At 42.4% G+C, this 20,485-nt stretch overlaps 1 protein-coding gene across 2 annotated transcripts in view; it reads left to right on the top strand.

The window, feature by feature from the left end:
- mnta (MAX network transcriptional repressor a) overlaps nt 1-19,545 on the top strand; it is a 36,929-nt gene extending 17,384 nt beyond the window's left edge. For both annotated transcript variants that reach the window (XM_084064905.1, XM_084064904.1), the window contains 3 exons: nt 10,820-11,012; nt 12,402-12,838; nt 14,400-19,545. In XM_084064905.1, coding sequence (XP_083921031.1) covers nt 10,820-11,012; nt 12,402-12,838; nt 14,400-14,801 — 1,032 coding nt within the window. In that variant the 3' untranslated portion in view covers nt 14,802-19,545. The remainder of the gene's footprint in view (nt 1-10,819; nt 11,013-12,401; nt 12,839-14,399) is intronic.
- Nucleotides 19,546-20,485: the final 940 nt, after the last annotated feature.

Here is a 20,485-nt window from a genome sequence, read left to right as displayed (position 1 = left end):
AATAACAACAGTATTAACCAGCCCTGACATACTACTAATAGTATTGACTCTTAATAGTCTTGCTGTTGATTTTTAGAAATGTATGATACAAGAGTCTTACATCTTGTGTGTTTACGAGAACACAAGTATACTTATTTTGTTATGGTTCCTCAGACATAGTTGCATCAATGATAATAAACAAGTAAACAATTATAAATAAATTAAAGGAATAATAGTAATGGGACAGGGATAATGATCCTGTACCACACTGGAGGCAGTTAAAGGTGCTGTGTGCAAGGTGATGCATCATGTAGTTGCAAATAGTTTGAGGTGATGATTGTTTGTTTGTTGTTCAAACATGAACAGAGCTTGGCCTGTATCAGCAAATAAATTGGCAATCAGTGCAATATTCCAAAACAAATTGCATTAGAGTGAGATAACAGTATGTGCACTTTGGAGGACTCTCAAAAGTCAGTCTTTTAAGAGATAACTGTGTTTTACCCGTTTTAAACAGTTTTTTGCAGTTATTGCTAGCTTAAGCCATAAGCATTTATTTTATTTGTGTGTGTGTGTGCGCACGTAAGGAGCAAACTTGCATAACTCTGAGAATGTATGAAAATAAAATGGAATCCTACTGCACCAGAGGGATGGGATCACATCAAATGGTATGATTGAAAGAGTTTTGCCAAATAGAATGTTTCTAGGGACTCATAGATAGCAACATCCAGACCAAAGGGGCTTTAGGATCACTATCAAGAACACATAATTGGGGAAACTAATGAGGACATGTTCACACATGACCCCAAAACGGTTTAATAAAAAGTTTTTTTGTGGCTTTTTCCACGGACAAATATTTTATTGTTGAGTCAGGTGCCACGTTGAAGTTCTCTGTTGCAGCTCGAAGGCACAGTAATACAAGGGTTTATGGTTAGCAGCAGTCACAAGACGTGCATGCAGCCAGTCGACCGGTCGGGCAGGCAGAATAGCATGATGGCTGCTGTGGGCCTGAAGTGAGTTTCAAGCTCTTGCCTGATGCTTGAATCATTTTGTCTGTAAGGTCGAAAAAACACAAAAAGTTACAATATGGAGATAAGAGGTTTCTGCCCGACAGCGATGATATGTAAATTGTATTTGCTTATTTTATTTATTTATTTTGCTGTTTTTTTATGTTTTATCTGAATCAACTTCAGATGAATTGTGTAAAAGAGTGGCTGATTTTTTTTGTGTGTGTGAGTTCTCAAGATTGCAGTTACAGGAAGAGAATAGAATTGGGAAAGAGAGAATAGAGAAGAACGGAACAACAGGCAACAGTCAAATCAGATACAAAGTATTAAGGCCATAACTATTGTTACAAGGTGCATTGAAAATGTGCAATGGATAGATGGCACCATAGAAGGCAGAATTGCTTCTTGTGCAGATTTAAGACATTATAGTGTTATACCGTAATATACCGAACCGAACTGAATGACCCCGTACCGAACGATCCGTACAGAACCGAACGACCCGTACCAAACGACCCTGTACTGAACTGAACGACCCTGTACCGAACTGAACGACCCCGTACCGAACTGAACGACCCCGTACCGAACTGAACGACCTGATTTTTTTTTGTTTTTTAATGTGGAACTATATATCACACGAACATATTAAGCTGGTGCACCATTCACAACACCACCACTCCACGTTCAGTGGAGTGTTTGGGATGAGGAGCGCTTGTTTTTCTTACCTCAACGTCCTTAATAGTGAACAGTGAAATAGCTTTTACAGTTTTTTTTTACCCATTTTGAACAGAATGTGCAACAAATATGTTAGATTTAGACAAAATGTTTGTGTTAAAAGGTTAAAGCGTAGTAGTATGTCAATGAGAGCCTTGTCTAGGTCGTACGGTGTATGTTACGTGATTGTGACCTGTACTTCTAACGTGTAAGAAAGGGAAGAAAACAATATGATTCACCCCAAGGGAGGGCGGGAAGGGGGGCTACCCTGCAATGCATTTCCAAATGTCTGCAACGTGGCTTTTTGGGTGCCGCCGGCCCTTTAAGAAAGCCCCCGCCTAGCGCAGTGTGTCTCTGGCTGCTGCAATAGTGAGTCAGTGAGTACAGCATGTACAGGCTGCTCCCCCCTCCCTCCCCCTCTCTGCGGGGCCATGTGCTCAGCACTCGCATTGCTTGTGATGGTGCCTGAACAGTGTTTACCTTCCACACACACACACACACACACAGGTTTGTGTTACTATACATGTGAGGACTGCAACGTTTGAGGACGCCAAATTTATGAATGCCATTTTTACCTTTTTATTTATTTAATTATTTTTAGTTTTCTTTTGCATTTGAAAGCATAACTCTGAAGCCGAAAACAGCTGATCTACAAGCTCACAACGCATTGCGTTTTGATGCGTTGTGAGCTTGTAAGATCGGCTGTTTTCGGTGTGCATTTAATGCAAATGAGCATTAAATCAAGTATGAATCCTTAAATAGTGTGACCATGAAATTTGTCCTCGCAATGTCTTTATTTCTCAAATTCTACTATAGGCTATTTGTGGTGTTCATTTGGTCCTCACTAGTATAGTAACACACATACACACACACACACACACACACACACACACACACACACACACACACGCACACGCACACGCACACACACACGATGCAGTCTGTGTTTGACAAGAAGTAGAGCAGTGCAGGAGGACAAACCGGGTCTAGGCGGGGCCTCCTCACCTCTCCTCCATGAATACGAGGAGGAGGAAACAAAAGGTAATTGGAGCCCTGCCTCGTTACCTGCTATGACATGACTTCCCTGTGTTGTTCTCGGGTCGTACAAAACAACGTGTCAGCTGATCCGCTGTACATAACGTCCCCCCCCTGTCTGCCCTCATTCACCTGGTCATCCACTGGTTCACACAGTTTATCATCCCCTTCTTGCTTATTTGGGGAAAGACTAGCCTGATCTAGATTGGTGTTACCAGGGTTACCGTATTGTCAAACATCCAAACCTAGGACCCTTAACTACTGTGGAAATAACTACCCCATTTCTACAATTCGTTGTTGTCAGACAGAAACCTCCCATCTTCAACTTTTTGTGTTTTTCCCCCATAAATTAACGCCCATACTACAGCGTCACACAAAAGCATCAAAAGTAGCAGATCTGCAAGTATTGAGCTTGTAGATCTGCTGCTGCTTTTGCTGGTTTTGAAAATCTGCCATTTTTGCATTATTTTATACCAATGAGTACTATCAGAATATAAGCCCCGCCCGGGGCTTTCATCAGGATGGGGAGCAGTTACTTTAATACTTAGAATGCAACTTTCACCAGAACACACAACATGATACTGTACATGTAACACACTCAAACACATGGTGAAAACGGGAACAATTAGCTAGTGAATGTTGGAAAACGGCTCAATTATTTTGTGTTTTACATGTATTTGTAGGGACTTGAGGATGCCCAGCTTGACCGTGTTTAGTGTTTTACAGGTATTTTGAAAACGGGGACAGTCCCCCTGGCCTAAAGCAGAGACGTCGGGTCATCTCAAACCCTGCAGCATGCCACTGTATGTGTGTGTGTGTGAGATGACTCATAGTCGGTGACATTCACAGCTGTGCACAATGCCACACTGCCTGCTGTTCCTTGTGGGCAGGAGAGTGAAGGCATTCAGCCCCTTGTTTCTGTATCATGAACCCACAATGGTTCTTGCATTTTAATTACTGGTTCTTTACGTGAGATGTGTGTGTGTGTGTCATGACAAGGCTGGTGGAGCCATAATATACAAGTATGTAAGGCCTGATTAAATACTTAGTTGTGTGCGATCAGAACGGCTTTTTTCCGATGGACGACGCAACAACAAACAAGTATAAATAGAGTAAGTGAAACTAGTTCATAATTAACTTGGTAAAAAACAAAACATGCCATACTATGAACATGTACTGTACATTACACATCATCATACTATGAACATGTACTGTACATACACATCATCATACTATGAACATGTACTGTACATACACATCATCATACTATGAACATATACTGTACATACACATCATCATACTATGAACATATACTGTACATACACATCATCCATCATACTATGAACATATACTGTACATACACATCATCATACTATGAACATATACTGTACATACACATCATCATACTATGAACATGTACTGTACATTACACATCATCATACTATGAACATGTACTGTACATACACATCATCATACTATGAACATATACTGTACATTACACATCATCATACTATGAACATATACTGTACATTACACATCATCATACTATGAACATATACTGTACATACACATCATCATACTATGAACATATACTGTACATACACATCATCATACTATGAACATGTACTGTACATTACACATCATCATACTATGAACATGTACTGTACATACACATCATCATACTATGAACATATACTGTACATTACACATCATCATACTATGAACATATACTGTACATTACACATCATCATACTATGAACATGTACTGTACATACACATCATCATACTATGAACATGTACTGTACATACACATCATCATCAGAGCCGATTGGCTCTGAGGTTACCAGGGGTTTTCAGCTGTTGCCATAGCAACAAAGAAAAGTGCCACTTGAGTACCTAATTTGCCGAAACAAAAAAAAAAGCTTTTTGGCACGTTGGAGACAGAAGTGTTGGCCTCCTGGTTTCTGGTTGGATAAAATATCTACACTTTCCATCTGTTGCATGTTCCTGTCCAATGGGATGAGTCAGAAGCCCAGTGTGCTGATGGTGCTAATGAGTACATTGTGACGAGCACATGTGACTCATTAGTCAGTGAAGCATGTGATGTTTTTTTTCTCTCTTTTTCTTTTTAGATAAGATAGTGAAAGTGATTGCATGTCAGTAGTATTAAACTTGTGTGTGTGTGGTTTCTTTGGAACAAAGCTGTAGTTTGTTTGTTATTCTCAATTTGGATGCTAGCGACTTTGAGTTCCAAGAAAATCGCTATATAAAGTGGATGTATTATTAGTGTAGCTCACAGGTTTTCAAAGTGGGAGCCTGCAGCTCCAGCAGGGTCTATTGAAAAGGAGAGGAAAAAAAATAAAAATAAAAAAAAATATATATATATATATATATATAATCTTAATTTCAATTTATTAAATTATTTTGCCAGTTCAACCACTTTCAGTTCACACACACTCCCTGGATGCCAATTCAGAACCTCTGGCTCAAATTTTTCACACGGGCCTGTTATAGCGCCACCAGGAGGCCGATTTGTGCAAAACCCATTTTTTTCACATTACTCCTACAGTTTTTAACCAAACGTCATACAAATCGGTACACAGTATCTCTATAGTCATGTGATCAACCCTGATCTGTCCGATTTCCCATATTCCATCCTCATTGGTTAAGGTTGCCATCCAAAGTTTGCAGGATTGGTCCGTTTTGAACAAACTGCCTCAAACCATGAACGCAGCTTGTGATTTCCGTGAAATTTCACACACACATTCCCACTAGGCCGAGGAAGAAATGCCACCCTTTTCACATTGGCCTGTTATAGCGCCACCAGTAGGTCTAATTTAGCAAAACACATTTTTGGAACAAAATGCCTCAAATCATGAATGCTGTGTCTGATTGCCGTGAAAGACCTAAGAATAAATGCCACCATTTTCACATTGGCCTATTATAGCGCCACCAGGAGGCCAGAATAATGTACCTGACCTGGCGGAGACCTGTGCTCCGAGGAGCACTTTTTATAGTTTAAAATTATTTTTTATGCCTTTATTGATAGGATTGTAGGTTGACAGGAAATGGAGAGAGAGATGGGGAGTGACGTGTAGCAAAGGCCGTCGGGATCGGGACTCAAACCCACGACGCGCTGTCAGGCTACTTTGGAGCCTAGGTGCCCAGACCGCTACACCAGCGGTCCGGGCCGACATTGTTTTCATACTATAACATTCATATTTGAAAAATAAGGGTTTACTTTTTTTATTCTGCAAATTTTCAGAAAATTGTTAGGATTTAGAAGACATTTTGTAGCATCGGAACCTCAGGCCTTAATGGGTGGATGCAAATCATTGCTGTCGGGTGGAAACCTCATATGTCCAAAACTGGTACTTTTCAGGAAATGTAAGAAATGACCTGTGTTCCATGGTTATTATGTTCCAATGTAGTTATAGGTAGGTAGTCATAAGCTCTATTTAATACTTTTCATTGGCTCAATATTTATAAAACCCACAGACACATTTAACTACTTTCAGTTTCACCCAAAAAATAAGAAAAAGCCAACATAGCAGATCTACAAGCTCAAAACGCTTCGAGCTTGTAGATCAGCTACTTTTGTGGGACACTGTAGTGTTCAAATACGGACCTGCTCGACAGCAACGAGATATCATAAACCTGTGGAGTACGTAGTGTTTGCATGGTTTGGTGACTGACTGCTCTCCCAGTGGGAAGCAGTCCAGGGCTAACCGTGCTCTAATCCTGGATCAGGGCTGCAAACAGGTGCTGAATGAGGCAGGTCCAGCCTTTTGTTCCTTATAGCTATTTATACATTGTCGGTGTGGGGCCGAAATCTTTAATCTCTATATTTTTAAAATATTTATTCGTAGATTAATAACCTGCTTTGTCGTGTTAGGCAAAAACAAGCTTGTAGATCGGCTTTTTTCGTAAATGTGTTTTTGCGTAAATTAACACCCTACTTGATCATATTATAGTGTCACACAAAAGAAAATGTGGCGCGTTTTGAGCTTGTAGATCTGCTACTTTTGCTGTTTTGGAATTTGAATCCTGAAAAGTACGTTTTGGAGGGTTCCACCCGACAGAGATAATATTCTGCAGTAGACACACATGTATACCAAGGACAGACTGACATGCTGAAGCAACACGTCCACACACACACACACACACACACACACACACACACACACACACACACACACACACACACACACACACACACACACACACACACACACACACACACACACACACACACACACAGCAACAGGTCTCTCTCTCTCACAAATAGAACTTATCTCGCACACAAATGGCTCCATGTGTGACACTACTCCCACACTCTGGTTCATCTGACCATGAATTCTCAACAGGAAGTCCAGCTTTCAGATAAATGCCTTTTTATTATGGCTTATATGAGTCATTCAGCTGCCCGGAAACAGAGCTTGAGCAATGATTTCACACATTATTACAGCCTTGTACTAGAGACGGACAGTGTTCTGATTTCAAGGACGGGTTGTATTGAAGGGATTCTTTCTAAAACTCAAATCTGTAAAAGGTTCAGAATCCTGATAGTGTTGGGGGAAGAAAGACGCTCTTAATCCAGAGCGATTTACAGTAAGCAAGGTAAACACAAGGTAATACATCAAATGCATATAAATAGTAATCTAGGACCATAGGTAAACCAAGAACCTATTATCAGTCTAAACAATAAATAATCTGTACATTGCAACTATACCCACTAGGATGCCAGGTCTACACATGAACCTGGCATCTGTGTCTACATAACATGCTATCTATGATTTCACAATGTTTTGAACGGTCCGTTCTGTTGAGTTTCCTAAATGTTTTGGACTGCATTTCCCATGCTTTGCTGCAGTCTGCTGGTACAGGGGGAGTTCCACACGACACACACACACTCACACACACACACCAGTTTGTTTGGATCTCCTGTATCAGCTGACCTCTTACGGGAAACTGGGTCACAGAGAGCTGTTGCCTGGAAGGACCGCCCACTTTCCATGTTTGACTCCTCCCCCCTGCCTTCCTCCTCCTCCTCCTCCCCTCATCATGTGGAGTTTACTCTGAGCCTGTTGTTTTCCTCCAGTCAATCGGGGCTTTTGTAGCAAAACGTTCCTGTTTAGTTTATCAGTCAGAAACATAACCATTTCATAACGTCAGGGTTTTGGTGTTCGTTGCCGCCGTGCGGAAACCTCTTATCTCCATATTTTAACTTGTTTTCTTTTGTAAATTAACACCCTACTTGATCATTCTACAGCGTCACACAAAAGCATCAAAAGTAACAGATCGGGGGTGACCACTGGCCTAGCGGTCCAGGCACATACCGCATTAGGATCTAATGCCTGACGGCGCGTCGCGGGTTCGATTCTCGATCCCACCGACCTTTGAGGTTTCCACCCGACAGAGACGTGTTGCTCCTTCTGCCTTCCAGTGGTCTAATGATCAGTTTAAACCTGTAATCCATAACTTTGAGAGAGTGGTGAACAAACATTTTATTTTGACCAATCTTGTATGTTAATGTAATATAACTAACACAACTGCAGTGGTTGTATTTGGTCTCCCTGCTCTTTTATTTATTGATGAATACATTTAGATCATGTGGTCTGTTAAGGACCACTACTGGTTGACAATGGCTATAACCATTATGTTATACTTTGGGCTATTAAAACATAGCAGATCTACAAGCTCATAGCGCGGCACCGATTTGTGCAAATCTTTGAATGTATGTATGTTTTTTAAAGCGAACATTTGTAACTCAAATCTTTGCTTCATGGTGGTCCTTGGAACAAAACATTTTGAGATGGGGGTCCGGCCCACTGCCAAATACGTATCTAAAAATGTTTTCTGAATCCTAACAGTATATTGTTGTTGTATTGGTGCTCCAACTTTTCCATATCAAGGACCCACAAAATGATATTTATTTGGCCGTGGACCCCCATCTCAAAATATGTTGTTCCAGGGACCCCCAAAAGCACCGATCGGAGTTAAAAATGTTCGCTTTAAAACAGATATATATTTTAAAAAGTGCATGTTTCAAAGAATAGCAGATCTGCAAGCTCATAGCGCGACACTTGCTCTATGAGCTTGTAGATCTGCTATTTTTGAATAGCCAAAAGAAATCTAAAAATGGCACAGATGCTTTTCCGGTCTTAATGTGTTAAGTCAAGTGGTAGGAATGTCGGCCCTTGCGCAGGGGACCCGGGTTAGAATCCTGGGTAGGACGAAGTTACGGACTCCAGCTTGAACTTCCACTGAACATTAAGTGTGTCTGAGAATTATGATCGTCAGCAAAAAAACTGAATCCATTGTTCAAATGATGATGAAGCTCTGGTCTGTGAGACCTGAAGCCCATTCTACAAAATGTCTTCTAAATCCTAACAGTTTTCTGAAAAAACGTATGTTGCTACAGTATATCAGTGGTTCTCAAACCTTTTCATGTCAGGACCCCCAACATGATATGTATTTTGCCGCGGACCCCCATCTCAAAATATGTTGTTCCAGGGACCCCCAGATGCAAAGATTTGAATGTTCGCTTTAAAACAATATATATTCCAAGATTTGCACACATTTTCACGATTTCTCAAAAAATAGCAGATCTACAAGCTCGAGTGCCGCGCTACAAGCTTGTAGATCTGCTATTTTTGAAAAGCCAAAGTGTAAAATAATGCTTTTTAGCTCAAATAAAAAAATGACAGATGCGTTCCAGGTCTCAATGGGTTAATAACAAAATTATATTGTCCCTATCCTATTCTAAATGTTTTGTGTTTTTTTTGGTAATTTAACACCCTACTTGATCACACTACAGCGTCATACAAAAGCATCAAAAAGTAGCAGGAGCTTGTAGATCTGCTAGTTTTGATACTTTTTTATTTGAATCCTGAGAAGTACGTTTTGGACATTATGAGGTTTCCACCCCGACAGAGACTACATAAAGAGCTGTGGTCTCCATCGAGGGTGTTGTTATGAGAATATGTTTACATGGTGTCATGGCTGTTGGGACATGGATATTTTTAAGCGGATTATTATGGATTCACGAAATAGGATAGAAAAATACACATTAAACACACATTTGCCCAACAAGAAGTGAATGGAGGAAGAAAGGCATTTCAGAGCCACTGATGGTGCTTAGAGTCCTCTTGGCTGGCTGATGGCTTTCATAAGGGCTTAAGCTTTAATTCATAGTCAAAAGGGAGGATCATGAATGACATCTGGTTGGAGCGTAGCAGAGGAGAGAGCCACTCACCATGTTCTTATGGACTTTATTAAGGGAGATGTCATGAGAGACGATGACAAGAGAGAAGATTAAATCCTCCTCCACTGACCTGACAAGAACCCCCCCCCCCTCCCCCCTCCCTAAAAAAAACAAAAAACAATCCTGGCAAGCAAAGGATTTAGTTGTGGTTCTCAAAATGGGGTCTAGGGGGTCCTTGATGGGGTTCCAGGGGGTCCCCATACGTTTGTTAACATAGCATTCAAAATCAATTTAACCACTTTAACCCTATTTAATACTTCGGCTAATAGAAAATAGCCGGTCTACAAGCTCACAACGACCTGTTTTGAGGTTATAGAAAAATGGGGCGTTGCGGCCAAATACATATCGATCCTTGACATGAAAAGTTTGAGAAGCTCTGGGTTAAGGCCATAGAACTAAAAATAATAGAGAGGGCTTGCATTGAGTTGCTCACCCAGCACATGAAGCGAATTCACCCCTTCTTCCGGGTTAAAAAGTGTGATGGGCGTAGCCTATTTGGGGCCACTGTGATACGTTCTGAGTCACAGAAGTGACGCGTTTTACGTCACAGAGGTGCGCGGCCCCGTGCGCAAGCTCGTGAGTCAAGGCCATTGGTCGAAACCGTTTTCGCTAGTACATTGTGCAGTGGCCCCGTCCGTTTAAGCTGCAGTACCTACGAATGGCCAGCATGTCCATTTTGCTTCAATCCAACCACTGCCGACCCGCATCTGAAAATATTTAATTAAGAAAATATTCAAAGATTTGCACAAACCTTCCCGATTTTTGAATAGCCAAAACGTTCATGTGCCTGTCAGAACGTTTCCTCTATTCTTGTGTTTTACAGACCTTAAAGCGCAAGGAGAAGGAGTACGAGCACGAGATGGAGCGCCTGGCTCGGGAGAAGATCGCCACGCAGCAGCGCCTGGCCGAGCTGAAGAACGAGCTGAGCCAGTGGATGGACGTGATGGAGATGGACCGCGTGCTGCGCCAGACGGTGCAGCCCGAGGAGGACCAGGCCTCCACCTCCACCGCCTCAGGTATACCTTCTACCTCACCGGAACCTTCTACAGACAGTGCTTCTCAAAGTGGTGGTCCTTGAGGGGGGGGGGGGCCAGAGTAGGGGTCCCCACATTATTTTGGGGGGGTCCCCTGAGGATTAGCTTAATGTGCAACATTGTTTTCTCACTAATTTCTCACTAATTTCTCACTCACTCAACGCCTCGCAGTGTGTAGCTTGCGTTGTGAGCTTGCAATACCAGCTATTTTCCACATTATTTTTCTGTGGAACTAATATATCAACTAAATGTGATGCCTACAATTCCAAGTGCTTGTTAGGGTAGGTGGTCCCCAGTTAATATATGATTATTTTGGGGGGTCTGAATAGTTTGGGAACCCTTGGTCCAGAGGAAAATGATGAATAGTTTATTGTGATGCAACATGAGCTTGCAGGTCTGTTTTTGCACATTTTGAATTAGTTTCTACATGAGTGACCATTTCATCCTTTTTACAATTTCTTCCTATAATGAAATGCCCTAAAAACAAGGACGCTAGGTTGAATGTCTTCATAGTTTGACTGTAGTTTCACCGGCTAGAAGAGAGAATGTGTAAGAATTATCTCCAGACAGAGGTGTAGAATTCTGTACTAAATTTAATCTAACAACATATATCTTCTCTTACGGGAGTCCCTGGAAAATCTGTTCAAATGCGGGTCCGTGGCCAAATACGTATCCATTCATGTACTTGAAATAAACTGTATGTCCTTGATATTTTCATGTCAAGGACCTCCGGTTAGGTATGAATTAGGCTATGGACCACCAGAACTCCGAGAGTGTGTACAAATGGGTCCACCCGTTTGTACACTCTCTGAATATACAGAACTTTAAGGGTCCATTTGGTTCCTAACTTTCAATTGTTTAGCTGGGGACCACCTGGAAACCCCTAATTTAGAACCACTGTTCTACAGCAAGGCTTTATGTGTTTAAAAAAAAAAAATGTATCCCTCAATTTTGCAACCCTTTTTTCACCCGGTGCCAATTTGCTAAGTGATCCTGGGCACTACACTCCCCCCACCAGCCTAGGGAGGCCAGGGCCGAGCTCATGCCTCCTTCAATGCATGAGAGCCAACTGGCCTTGTCACCTGACAGGGGGGAGTTTCCCTGGTTGGACGTAGCGCGTGGAAGGAACACGTTATTCCAACCAGTTCCCTTCCCCTCCATCAGGCGCCCCGGCTGACCAGGGGGAGGCAGTATAGTGTACCAGGATTACTACATGTTTTTGTGAGGGTATTAACTACCCTAGGCGACACGGGGAGAACATGCAAACTCCACACAGAGTAGGGCTTTATGTGTTTAAAACACAAACTATCGTGAACTGACATTACTACAGATCATGCATCATTTGTCATTGTTGCTGCTGTCGTCCTGCAGAAGGTGAAGACATCATGGACGATGACCTGGACGATGACACCGCCCCCAGAGTGCCGCCCCCCGCACCCGGCACCACCGCTGCCTTACCCACAGCCACGCCTCAAGCCTTGCAGCCCGAGGTCCACCCGACTGTGACCCCCACCCTGATGTCCACCCCACCCACCACCACCACCACCCTGGTCACACAGCGCATCTCCATCCAGCACCAACCTCTTCAGCCTCCTCAGTTCCAGCCTGTGACTCTCTCCCCCCAGCAGCCCCTGTCCAATAAGCCCACGGCTCCATACACCCCCAGCGTTGCAGCCCTCTCCTCCTCCTCCACCCCAGCACCCATCCAGGCCCTTCTCCCCACCCACACCTGCCTGCAGCCCACCGTCATCGCCCACGCTGCCGCCTCCCACGCCTCGGTCATCCAAGCGGTCAACCACGTCATCCAGGTATGGGCTGTCAATAATCCATTGTTCCCCTAAGCAGAGGTTCTATGTCCAGTCCTTTTTTTTCGATGAATAGTATAATTGAGAATCCTCAAGAGGCCTCAAAACACTCCCAGCACAACCTCCAAATCTCACGCACGCGCGTGTACACACACACACACACACACACTCACACACTCACACACTCACTCACTCACTCACTCACTCACTCTGGCATAGAATAAAAAGGATGGCAAAAAGAATGGTTAAAGCTCACATTTTTGTTAATGTCAATATCAGGGGCATTTTTAGGGTCAGACCTTTAGGGGTGCTTAGCCCCTAATGAGTAATTCATGATGCGATTGGTTCTTTTTGACAGTGTCATACGTCCAAGTATAAATTGGGCTTATGCATATAGTGCCTTGAACATTTTTTATATGCTGACATGCTGACATTATACAAATGTATTTAATATTGGGTTGTTGTGGGCAATGCACTCAGGTAACATCATTTTGACCTTACTCTCTCACCTGAACCTGGCTTTTTTCTTGAAAATGTTAATTGAATATCCATCTATATAGAAAAACAAATTATCAGTAAGAGATTATTGGATTCATTGTCCATAAATGAGCTGTAAATATACCATAAAGCCCACTTTACTTTTTTTCTTTTACTCCTCTGCATTTCTAAGACAAATATTATACTTTTGACTCCACTACCTTGTCATTACTTTTAAGTATAGTATCAGCTATCAGCTGATACTCCAAAAGTGTACTTACTGTGACTGCCCAACACTGCAAGTTTGAATAATTTGACCAGGCTGATCATTCTCACCTGTCATTGTGAGTAAGGGTTCAGGCTAATTGAGAATTTTTTCAGGTAGAACTGTAGGATCACACTTTTTGATTGCCTGCGAGTTTGGCCTTTCTTCCTGCTCCTACAGAAACCATAGAAACCTCGACCACATCATTACAGAGTTTGATGCCCAATTCTTCCCTATGAGTCATCCCCTCAACCCTGCTTGGGCTAGTTCCCTCTGTCTAGTCCCAGGAAGGCGTAAGAGCAGACATCTTCATTGGAAAATGAATAAAGCTGATCACCAGAAATGACTGAGCAGGAGCAGATGTCACAGGAAGAAAGAAAGGCCTATAGCTTTCTCAAGAAGTGTGATCTTCCGAGGTGCCAACGTTCACAGGTTTCTCAATTAGTCTGAACAATTTCTGTGACTGTGATAGGCTCCCCGGCCCGTTAGAGGTTGTGGCCCTAAGCAACCTCATAGACTGCTTATGCCATTACATTACACAATGACCTGACGAAGATATAATAGACATAGAACTGTTGCGTTCCTGCCTTGCAGCCTGTTCTATTAAAGAAAAAGGCTCCAATCATCCGAGTTACTCCAGCGCCTTCATTATTCAGCTATTCCTGAGATGCATCGGACCAGCTTGATTTAGGCTTGAGGCTTGGTGGAACCTCCCTTTATTTAGTTTTTTAAGATTTTGGTGTATAATAATTATGTCCAAAATACGGATTGATTATTTTATTAAATGATCGATTATCGATGATCTTTCACCCCTACATCCAGGCCGGGGGTCCCAAACACATCGCCCATCTGGTGCCTTCTACCACCGCCGTTGGCCCGGTGCAGCTGACTGCCGGGCACCACCACCACCACCACCAGCCCATCAGCCACATCACGGTGCACCCCGTGCCGGTAGCCCACCTCAGCCAGCATCTCCCCGCCCTGTACCCGCAGCCCATGGCGGCCTCGCAGCCGGCCATGGTGGGCCACATCACGCACACCCTCACCCACGCCCACGCACAAGTGAACGGCACAGCGCCCGGCCAGCCCACGGCCACCATCGTGGGCAAGCAGACGGCGGTGGGTGCCCAGGTGGTGGCCCACCACCACCCACAGCTGGTGGGTCAGACTATGACTATGGTGACCATGCCCTCCTTCCCCGTCAGCACCCTGAAGCTGGCCTGAAACCCCGGCTTGTCAGAACCAGGCCGCAGGCGGGCCGAAGAGGCGCCCGGTTAAGAGCCCCACCTCCAGGTCGTGGGGGAAAACCGCAAGGCCCCTCAGACCAAGCTGGCCACCGAGCCCTACGGAGAGGGGGGGGGGTTGGGAGCTGGAGGGGAGACACGCCGATCCGCAGAACTGCATTACAACTCGGAAAGCGTTAAAAACCGCCATTGAAGATAAACTCGGAACATTCCAAAAGGACACACATAAACCAGTTTCCGTAACGTTTGTGCCCCCGTGGTTTCTCTGACAGGTGAATGCAACTCTCGATAACAAAGTATAGAGGGTGTCTGCAAGACCGATGGCATGCGCTGGTCGTGTGATCACGTGGATTAGCTTGTGTCAGGATGCATGGCAGTAGAGACTCCAGGTCATGTGCCCCATCTCACTTCCCACGTACGACTGCAGATACTGGAGCAGTGGTTTATAATGATGAGGAGAGCGATTCAGAGCTCCATTTTTATTGAGGATGGCTAGCACCACCGCTGGCCTTGTGACAAGTTCTGAACAAAAGCCACTCAGTAATATATTCAATGATTGCCACTGTTCATGCATTTTCTAAACCACTTAAGCCCTGTAAAATATCAGAAAATAGCCAATCTACAAATTCCAATTTACCTTGTTCAATAAATCTGCCCAGCATATGGATGCCAGGTGTTAATGTGGTTAACATAAACTTAAATTATGATATTATCAAACATAAATATCAAACATAAGTCTACATTTCCCAAAAGGAAATGCATGTATTGAATTCAGTCTGACCAGATTAAGCAGGGATAAAACATTATCCCCACTGGCCATCAAAAGCCGGGATATCAAAAGCAGAGGTATGGACTTGCATGACATTATCCGTTTAGGTACCAGTGAGTTGGCACAGATCCTGTGTGTGTGTGTGTGTGTGTGTGTGTGTGTGTGTGTGTGTGTGTGTGTGTGTGTGTGTGTGTGTGTGTGTGTGTGTGTGTGTGTGTGTGTGTGTGTGTGTGTGTGTGTGTGTGTGTGTGTGTGTGTGTGTGTGTGTGTGTGTGATTCAGTAGTAGCGTCTGTCTGTACACTGGTCTTGTACCTAGTTGTGCACTGGTGTCATGCACTGAAAATATCCGATATACAAGCTCACAACGTTGTGATCAGATATTTTCAGTGTGCAACACGGAGCGCAACCAAGTGTAAATTAAGCGTTTGTGTGACAGCAGCATAGAATCAGGGGGTCCATGGCGCCATAACAGAGCACACTGAAAATGTGATCACAAGCACCTCCTCCTCTCACGTGGCCGGCGGGTGCGAACGAAATCCTGGGCCTGGATTGTAACAACCCCCCCCCCCCCACACCACCCTCTCTCTCTTGCTCTCTCTTTCTCTCTATCTCTCTGACTCCTGCTGTGGTGTAGACAGTATACCGCAGTAATGCTGCATGCAGTACTTTTGCACCCCCTGCTGTGCAAATGCGGTAATGGCCTAAGAAAAAAAACGAGGAGGAAAATGAATGTAGACGTTTCTTTTTTCTGCTCATACTTATTTGAAGTTGAAGTTCACCACGTTTGTTTTGAGATATGATTAGAATTGCTCCGTGAACTTAGATGTACATTACATTAGTGGTTCTCAAAGTGGGGTTCAGGGGGTACCCAGCGAAATGATTGATGGTTAGGAATTTATTAATCTGAGAATGTACAAATGGAACCAAATGGACCGTTAACGGGTGCATTTGGTTCCATTTGTGCCCTCTCCGAGTTATGGGGGTACGTACATTCTTTTTTAACCAAATTAGGGTTCTTAAAATGAAAAAGGTTTGATGAGAACCACTGTTTTACGTTACATTGAATTTGATTTAATCTGCGTCCAGATACGGAGACTATTGATAACTGATGATCTGTTTTGTGGACACGTACAGTCGTACACTATGAAGTTCCATATCAAGTCTAGTCAGGTGGCGTCACAACCCTACACTTTTTGAAATATAATTTATTAAAAAGAAGACTCTTTGCTGGCTGTTCACTAAAACTAAAAATTGGCCAGTGCAAGTCAGTTATTTACTAGTTAGGGTTGGCTAGTTACGCTTAAAGGACAATCATGCCATTATAAAGTGAATTCCTCATTTCTGACATAACAAAACAAAATCTGTTTTTATACTTGTCCACATGACGTCTGCTGTCCTATACTTGTAGATGTCAAATGTCCAAGAGGCACTATGTCACTGTCACTAGTATGTCACTATGTTGGTGTGGTTCATCTTTGCACATCAGCTATTGATGTTGCTTACATTGTGTTTATCAGATGGTGAGGTTACAGGGTTGCCAACATTTCGTCTCTGTTGTTGGGAAGAAACCTTGTATCTCCATGTTTTATACAGGTAAAATTATGCTGAGATACAACATCTATTTTACGAGGGAGCCGTGTCCAAAGTAGTAGCAGTGCAAAAGTTTCAACAACAAACAACATATAAAGCCAAAAAAAATACATTAACATAAACATAAAAAATTGTATTAAAAAAAAAGGTTTTATAAATATTGAACCAATGGAAAGTATTAACAAGAGAGCTTATGACTATAACTGCATTGGATCCATTGGAACGCAGGTTATTTTTTCTTTCTTTTTTTTTTACATTAACTGAAAAGTTACCGTTTTGGACATACAAGGTTTCTGGACTGGGGACCACCAGGGGGTCCAAATGGACCCTCATGGGTCTCTAACACTCTCAGAGTTAAATGAACTCTGGAGGATTTTTCAGTGTAGATTGGGGGTTCTAGAGATTTAAGAAAAAGTATCAAATGGGGCTTTGTGGAATAATGCATATCAAACAGGGGATCCTTGAAATTAAAAAAGGTTGGGAATCACGGAAATAAAACTACTGGAACTCCCATCTACACTGTAAAATCATCAGTGCTTATTTAACTCTTGACAGTGTACAAATGGAGCCTGTTCCATTGTGTACAGAGTCGCAGACCCGTACGGGTCCATTTTTGGACCCCAGGTAGTCCCCGGACTTGACGTTGAAATCCAGTGTGTGTCTAAGTGAAACAGCTGGCAGAGAGCAACATCGTTACTGTTGGGCAGAAATCTCCATATTTCAACTTTTTATATATTTCCATAAATTAATACAAGTCATCATACAAGTGTTGAGCAAAGGTAGTGAAAATAGCAGATCTACAAGCTTGTGAGCTTATAGATATATTTTATATCATTTTTCCAAATGGTTACAAACGTAACCCTGGTTATTTGAGTATTACAAGCGAGATGTCTCGCTTATGTGATCACGCCAGGGGGCGCTCTCCTATAAGCGAGACATTGAGTGAGTAATATGAAAAATAACCATGTGGGTGTTTGAGATTAACTTTGCAATTCTAGCACTGTGATACTTAAGGAATTGAAAGCCCCCTTTTGAGTATTCTAAACGGGTTTAAAACAACACATGCACACACACACACACACGTGTTTTCCAACCAGTAAGCGAAATTAAGCCCTATATATATATATAGATATATATATACCTCTTGTACGACAAATAGCGGAAATAGCTGATCTATGCGTCGCAGCGTGTTGTGAGCTTGTAGATTGGCTATCTCCACTCTTTTTAAACGTTTAATACAACAAACACATTTACATCCTGTGTTCCGATAGGACATCTACTGATTGACAAGTGGTATTGCGTGAAACTCAATTACATTTTTCAAGTGTATATCCACATTTTTCTTTTTTTTGGATCATCTAAAAATATTTATGAAAATGGCCAGTCTACAAGCTCACAATGCGTCTCATTGTCACAGTGTGTCACATTGTGATGCGTTTGTGAGCTTGTAGATCTGCTATCACAAAAGGTTTTGCCTACGATGACAAAATGGGGACGTCAGGTTTGGAAGTGGTCGATTAGAATGTATCAAATCTGTGACTGAATACAAAAAGAGCACTCGTCTGTTGCTTTTCCTTTTTTTTGTGTGTAAAGCGTACCACTTAAACCCCATATGGTTGAGCGGAGTCCCTCAGGGCTCTATGCTAGTGTCTTTTCTGTGGTGTTATTGTGGGGAAAGCCTTTTCTGATAATAGCTGATTGACAAGCTCACAACGCGTCGCAGTGTTGTCGATCGGCTATTTTTCCTTTGTCCACAATAAGGATGCTGGGGTTTAAGTGGTTAACATTTAAATGTTTTTTTTTTTTTTTTTTTTACAATCATCGTTGCCTGTTTCACCTGCATATGGACTAGTTTTCCCTGTGTATTTCTTTTTTTTCCTATAGCTTTCTGGGACCATGTATAGTACTGTATATATGGGTTAACTATGACAGATCTCTTTCCACATTGATATCACTGTCATTTAGGAAAGTATTCCAACCCCCTTATTTTTTTATTATTGTTTTCTGTACATTTTGCTGTGCTACTAAGTTATTAAAACAGGCACTTCATGATTTTTTAAATTTTATTTTATTTTAGATATGTGCAAAGTATTTCAACCGCAAATTCGTGGAAGAATCTGAATTCACGTAATTTTTTGGGGGGGAATTTAATATTTTGGATAGATCTAAAGCAAAACAGCCTTTGCGGAAACGATGGTAATTAATTATGTAGCAAAACAAAATGTTTTATTAACGGGGCTACATACTCACTGAAGTGACTATATTTATAATAATTATGTTTTTCCCTATGGAGAAAGTTGTATATTGCCTGTAAATTCTGGCCTGGATTTAGATTAATTGTTCACTATGTAAAAAGCTAGGGGGGGGGGCATAAAAAGAATGAACATGAAAAATACTGAATATACTTAATGAATAAATTGTATTGTTTATAAATGTCTTGAGCCTTTACTTTGTTATTCGTTTAAACCAGGGGTCTTCTCCTCAATACGGGGTCCTCAGTCAGTTACTACAGGGGGGCTGCCAAATCTTTGTTTGATAGAATATTAGTTTTTACATTGACCACTTGAACCCCAGCATCCCTATTCTGTGGGAAACTTAAGCCAAAAAAAGCAGATCTACAAGCTCGCAACGCCTAGGCTATTTCTGGCAAAGAGGGTCAAAAGAGCAGACCAAGAACAGAGTGAAAGGTCAAGTTTACTAAGTATTGACGGTGTGGTTAAATGTCTGAAAATAAACATGAATCCAACACAACACTGATGATAGTGCTGTCAAACAAGTCTATGAAGCTATCTATGAAATCTTTAACATTTTTAAATCTGCAACACAATTGTATACAACTAGAGGTGCGGGTCGCTACGCGACCCTTCCGTATAGTCGCTGGCGCGAGGCTCTCGTGTGGCATGGTGTGTGTATTTGTTGCAACCTTTATTGTGAAGGAACCACCAGAAGTGCTAAGCTATTCATTCCATTCCGTGTTACATAACACTCTGAGATGCTACATCGTGACTATAGTGTCACAGAAACCCACAAAAGTCACCAAAATAACACTGTTCAACGGGCTACTTAGTTAGCATTGATGACATTGACCACACTAACGTTCATACAGGTTGTTGATAAGATGTTTAACGTAGCCGTTTGAGTGACGACAGCAGCGTTGGTTAACATTAGCGTTAGTGTTAGGCGCATGCTAACGCTATCGCCGGTCCGCCGACATCCGTCGGGCGGCCCGGCGATGTCACTACCAGCCGAGGCTTATTCTTGCGCATTAGGCCGCGATTTCCGTAGGGCCACTGCCTCGTGTCCT

The sequence above is a fragment of the Gymnoscopelus microlampas genome, assembly GCF_963454915.1.
Source record: "Gymnoscopelus microlampas genome assembly, chromosome: 8".
NCBI lineage: Eukaryota > Metazoa > Chordata > Actinopteri > Myctophiformes > Myctophidae > Gymnoscopelus > Gymnoscopelus microlampas.
The sequence above is the reverse complement of the archived record's forward strand: the minus strand, read 5'-3'. Positions and strand labels throughout refer to the sequence as shown.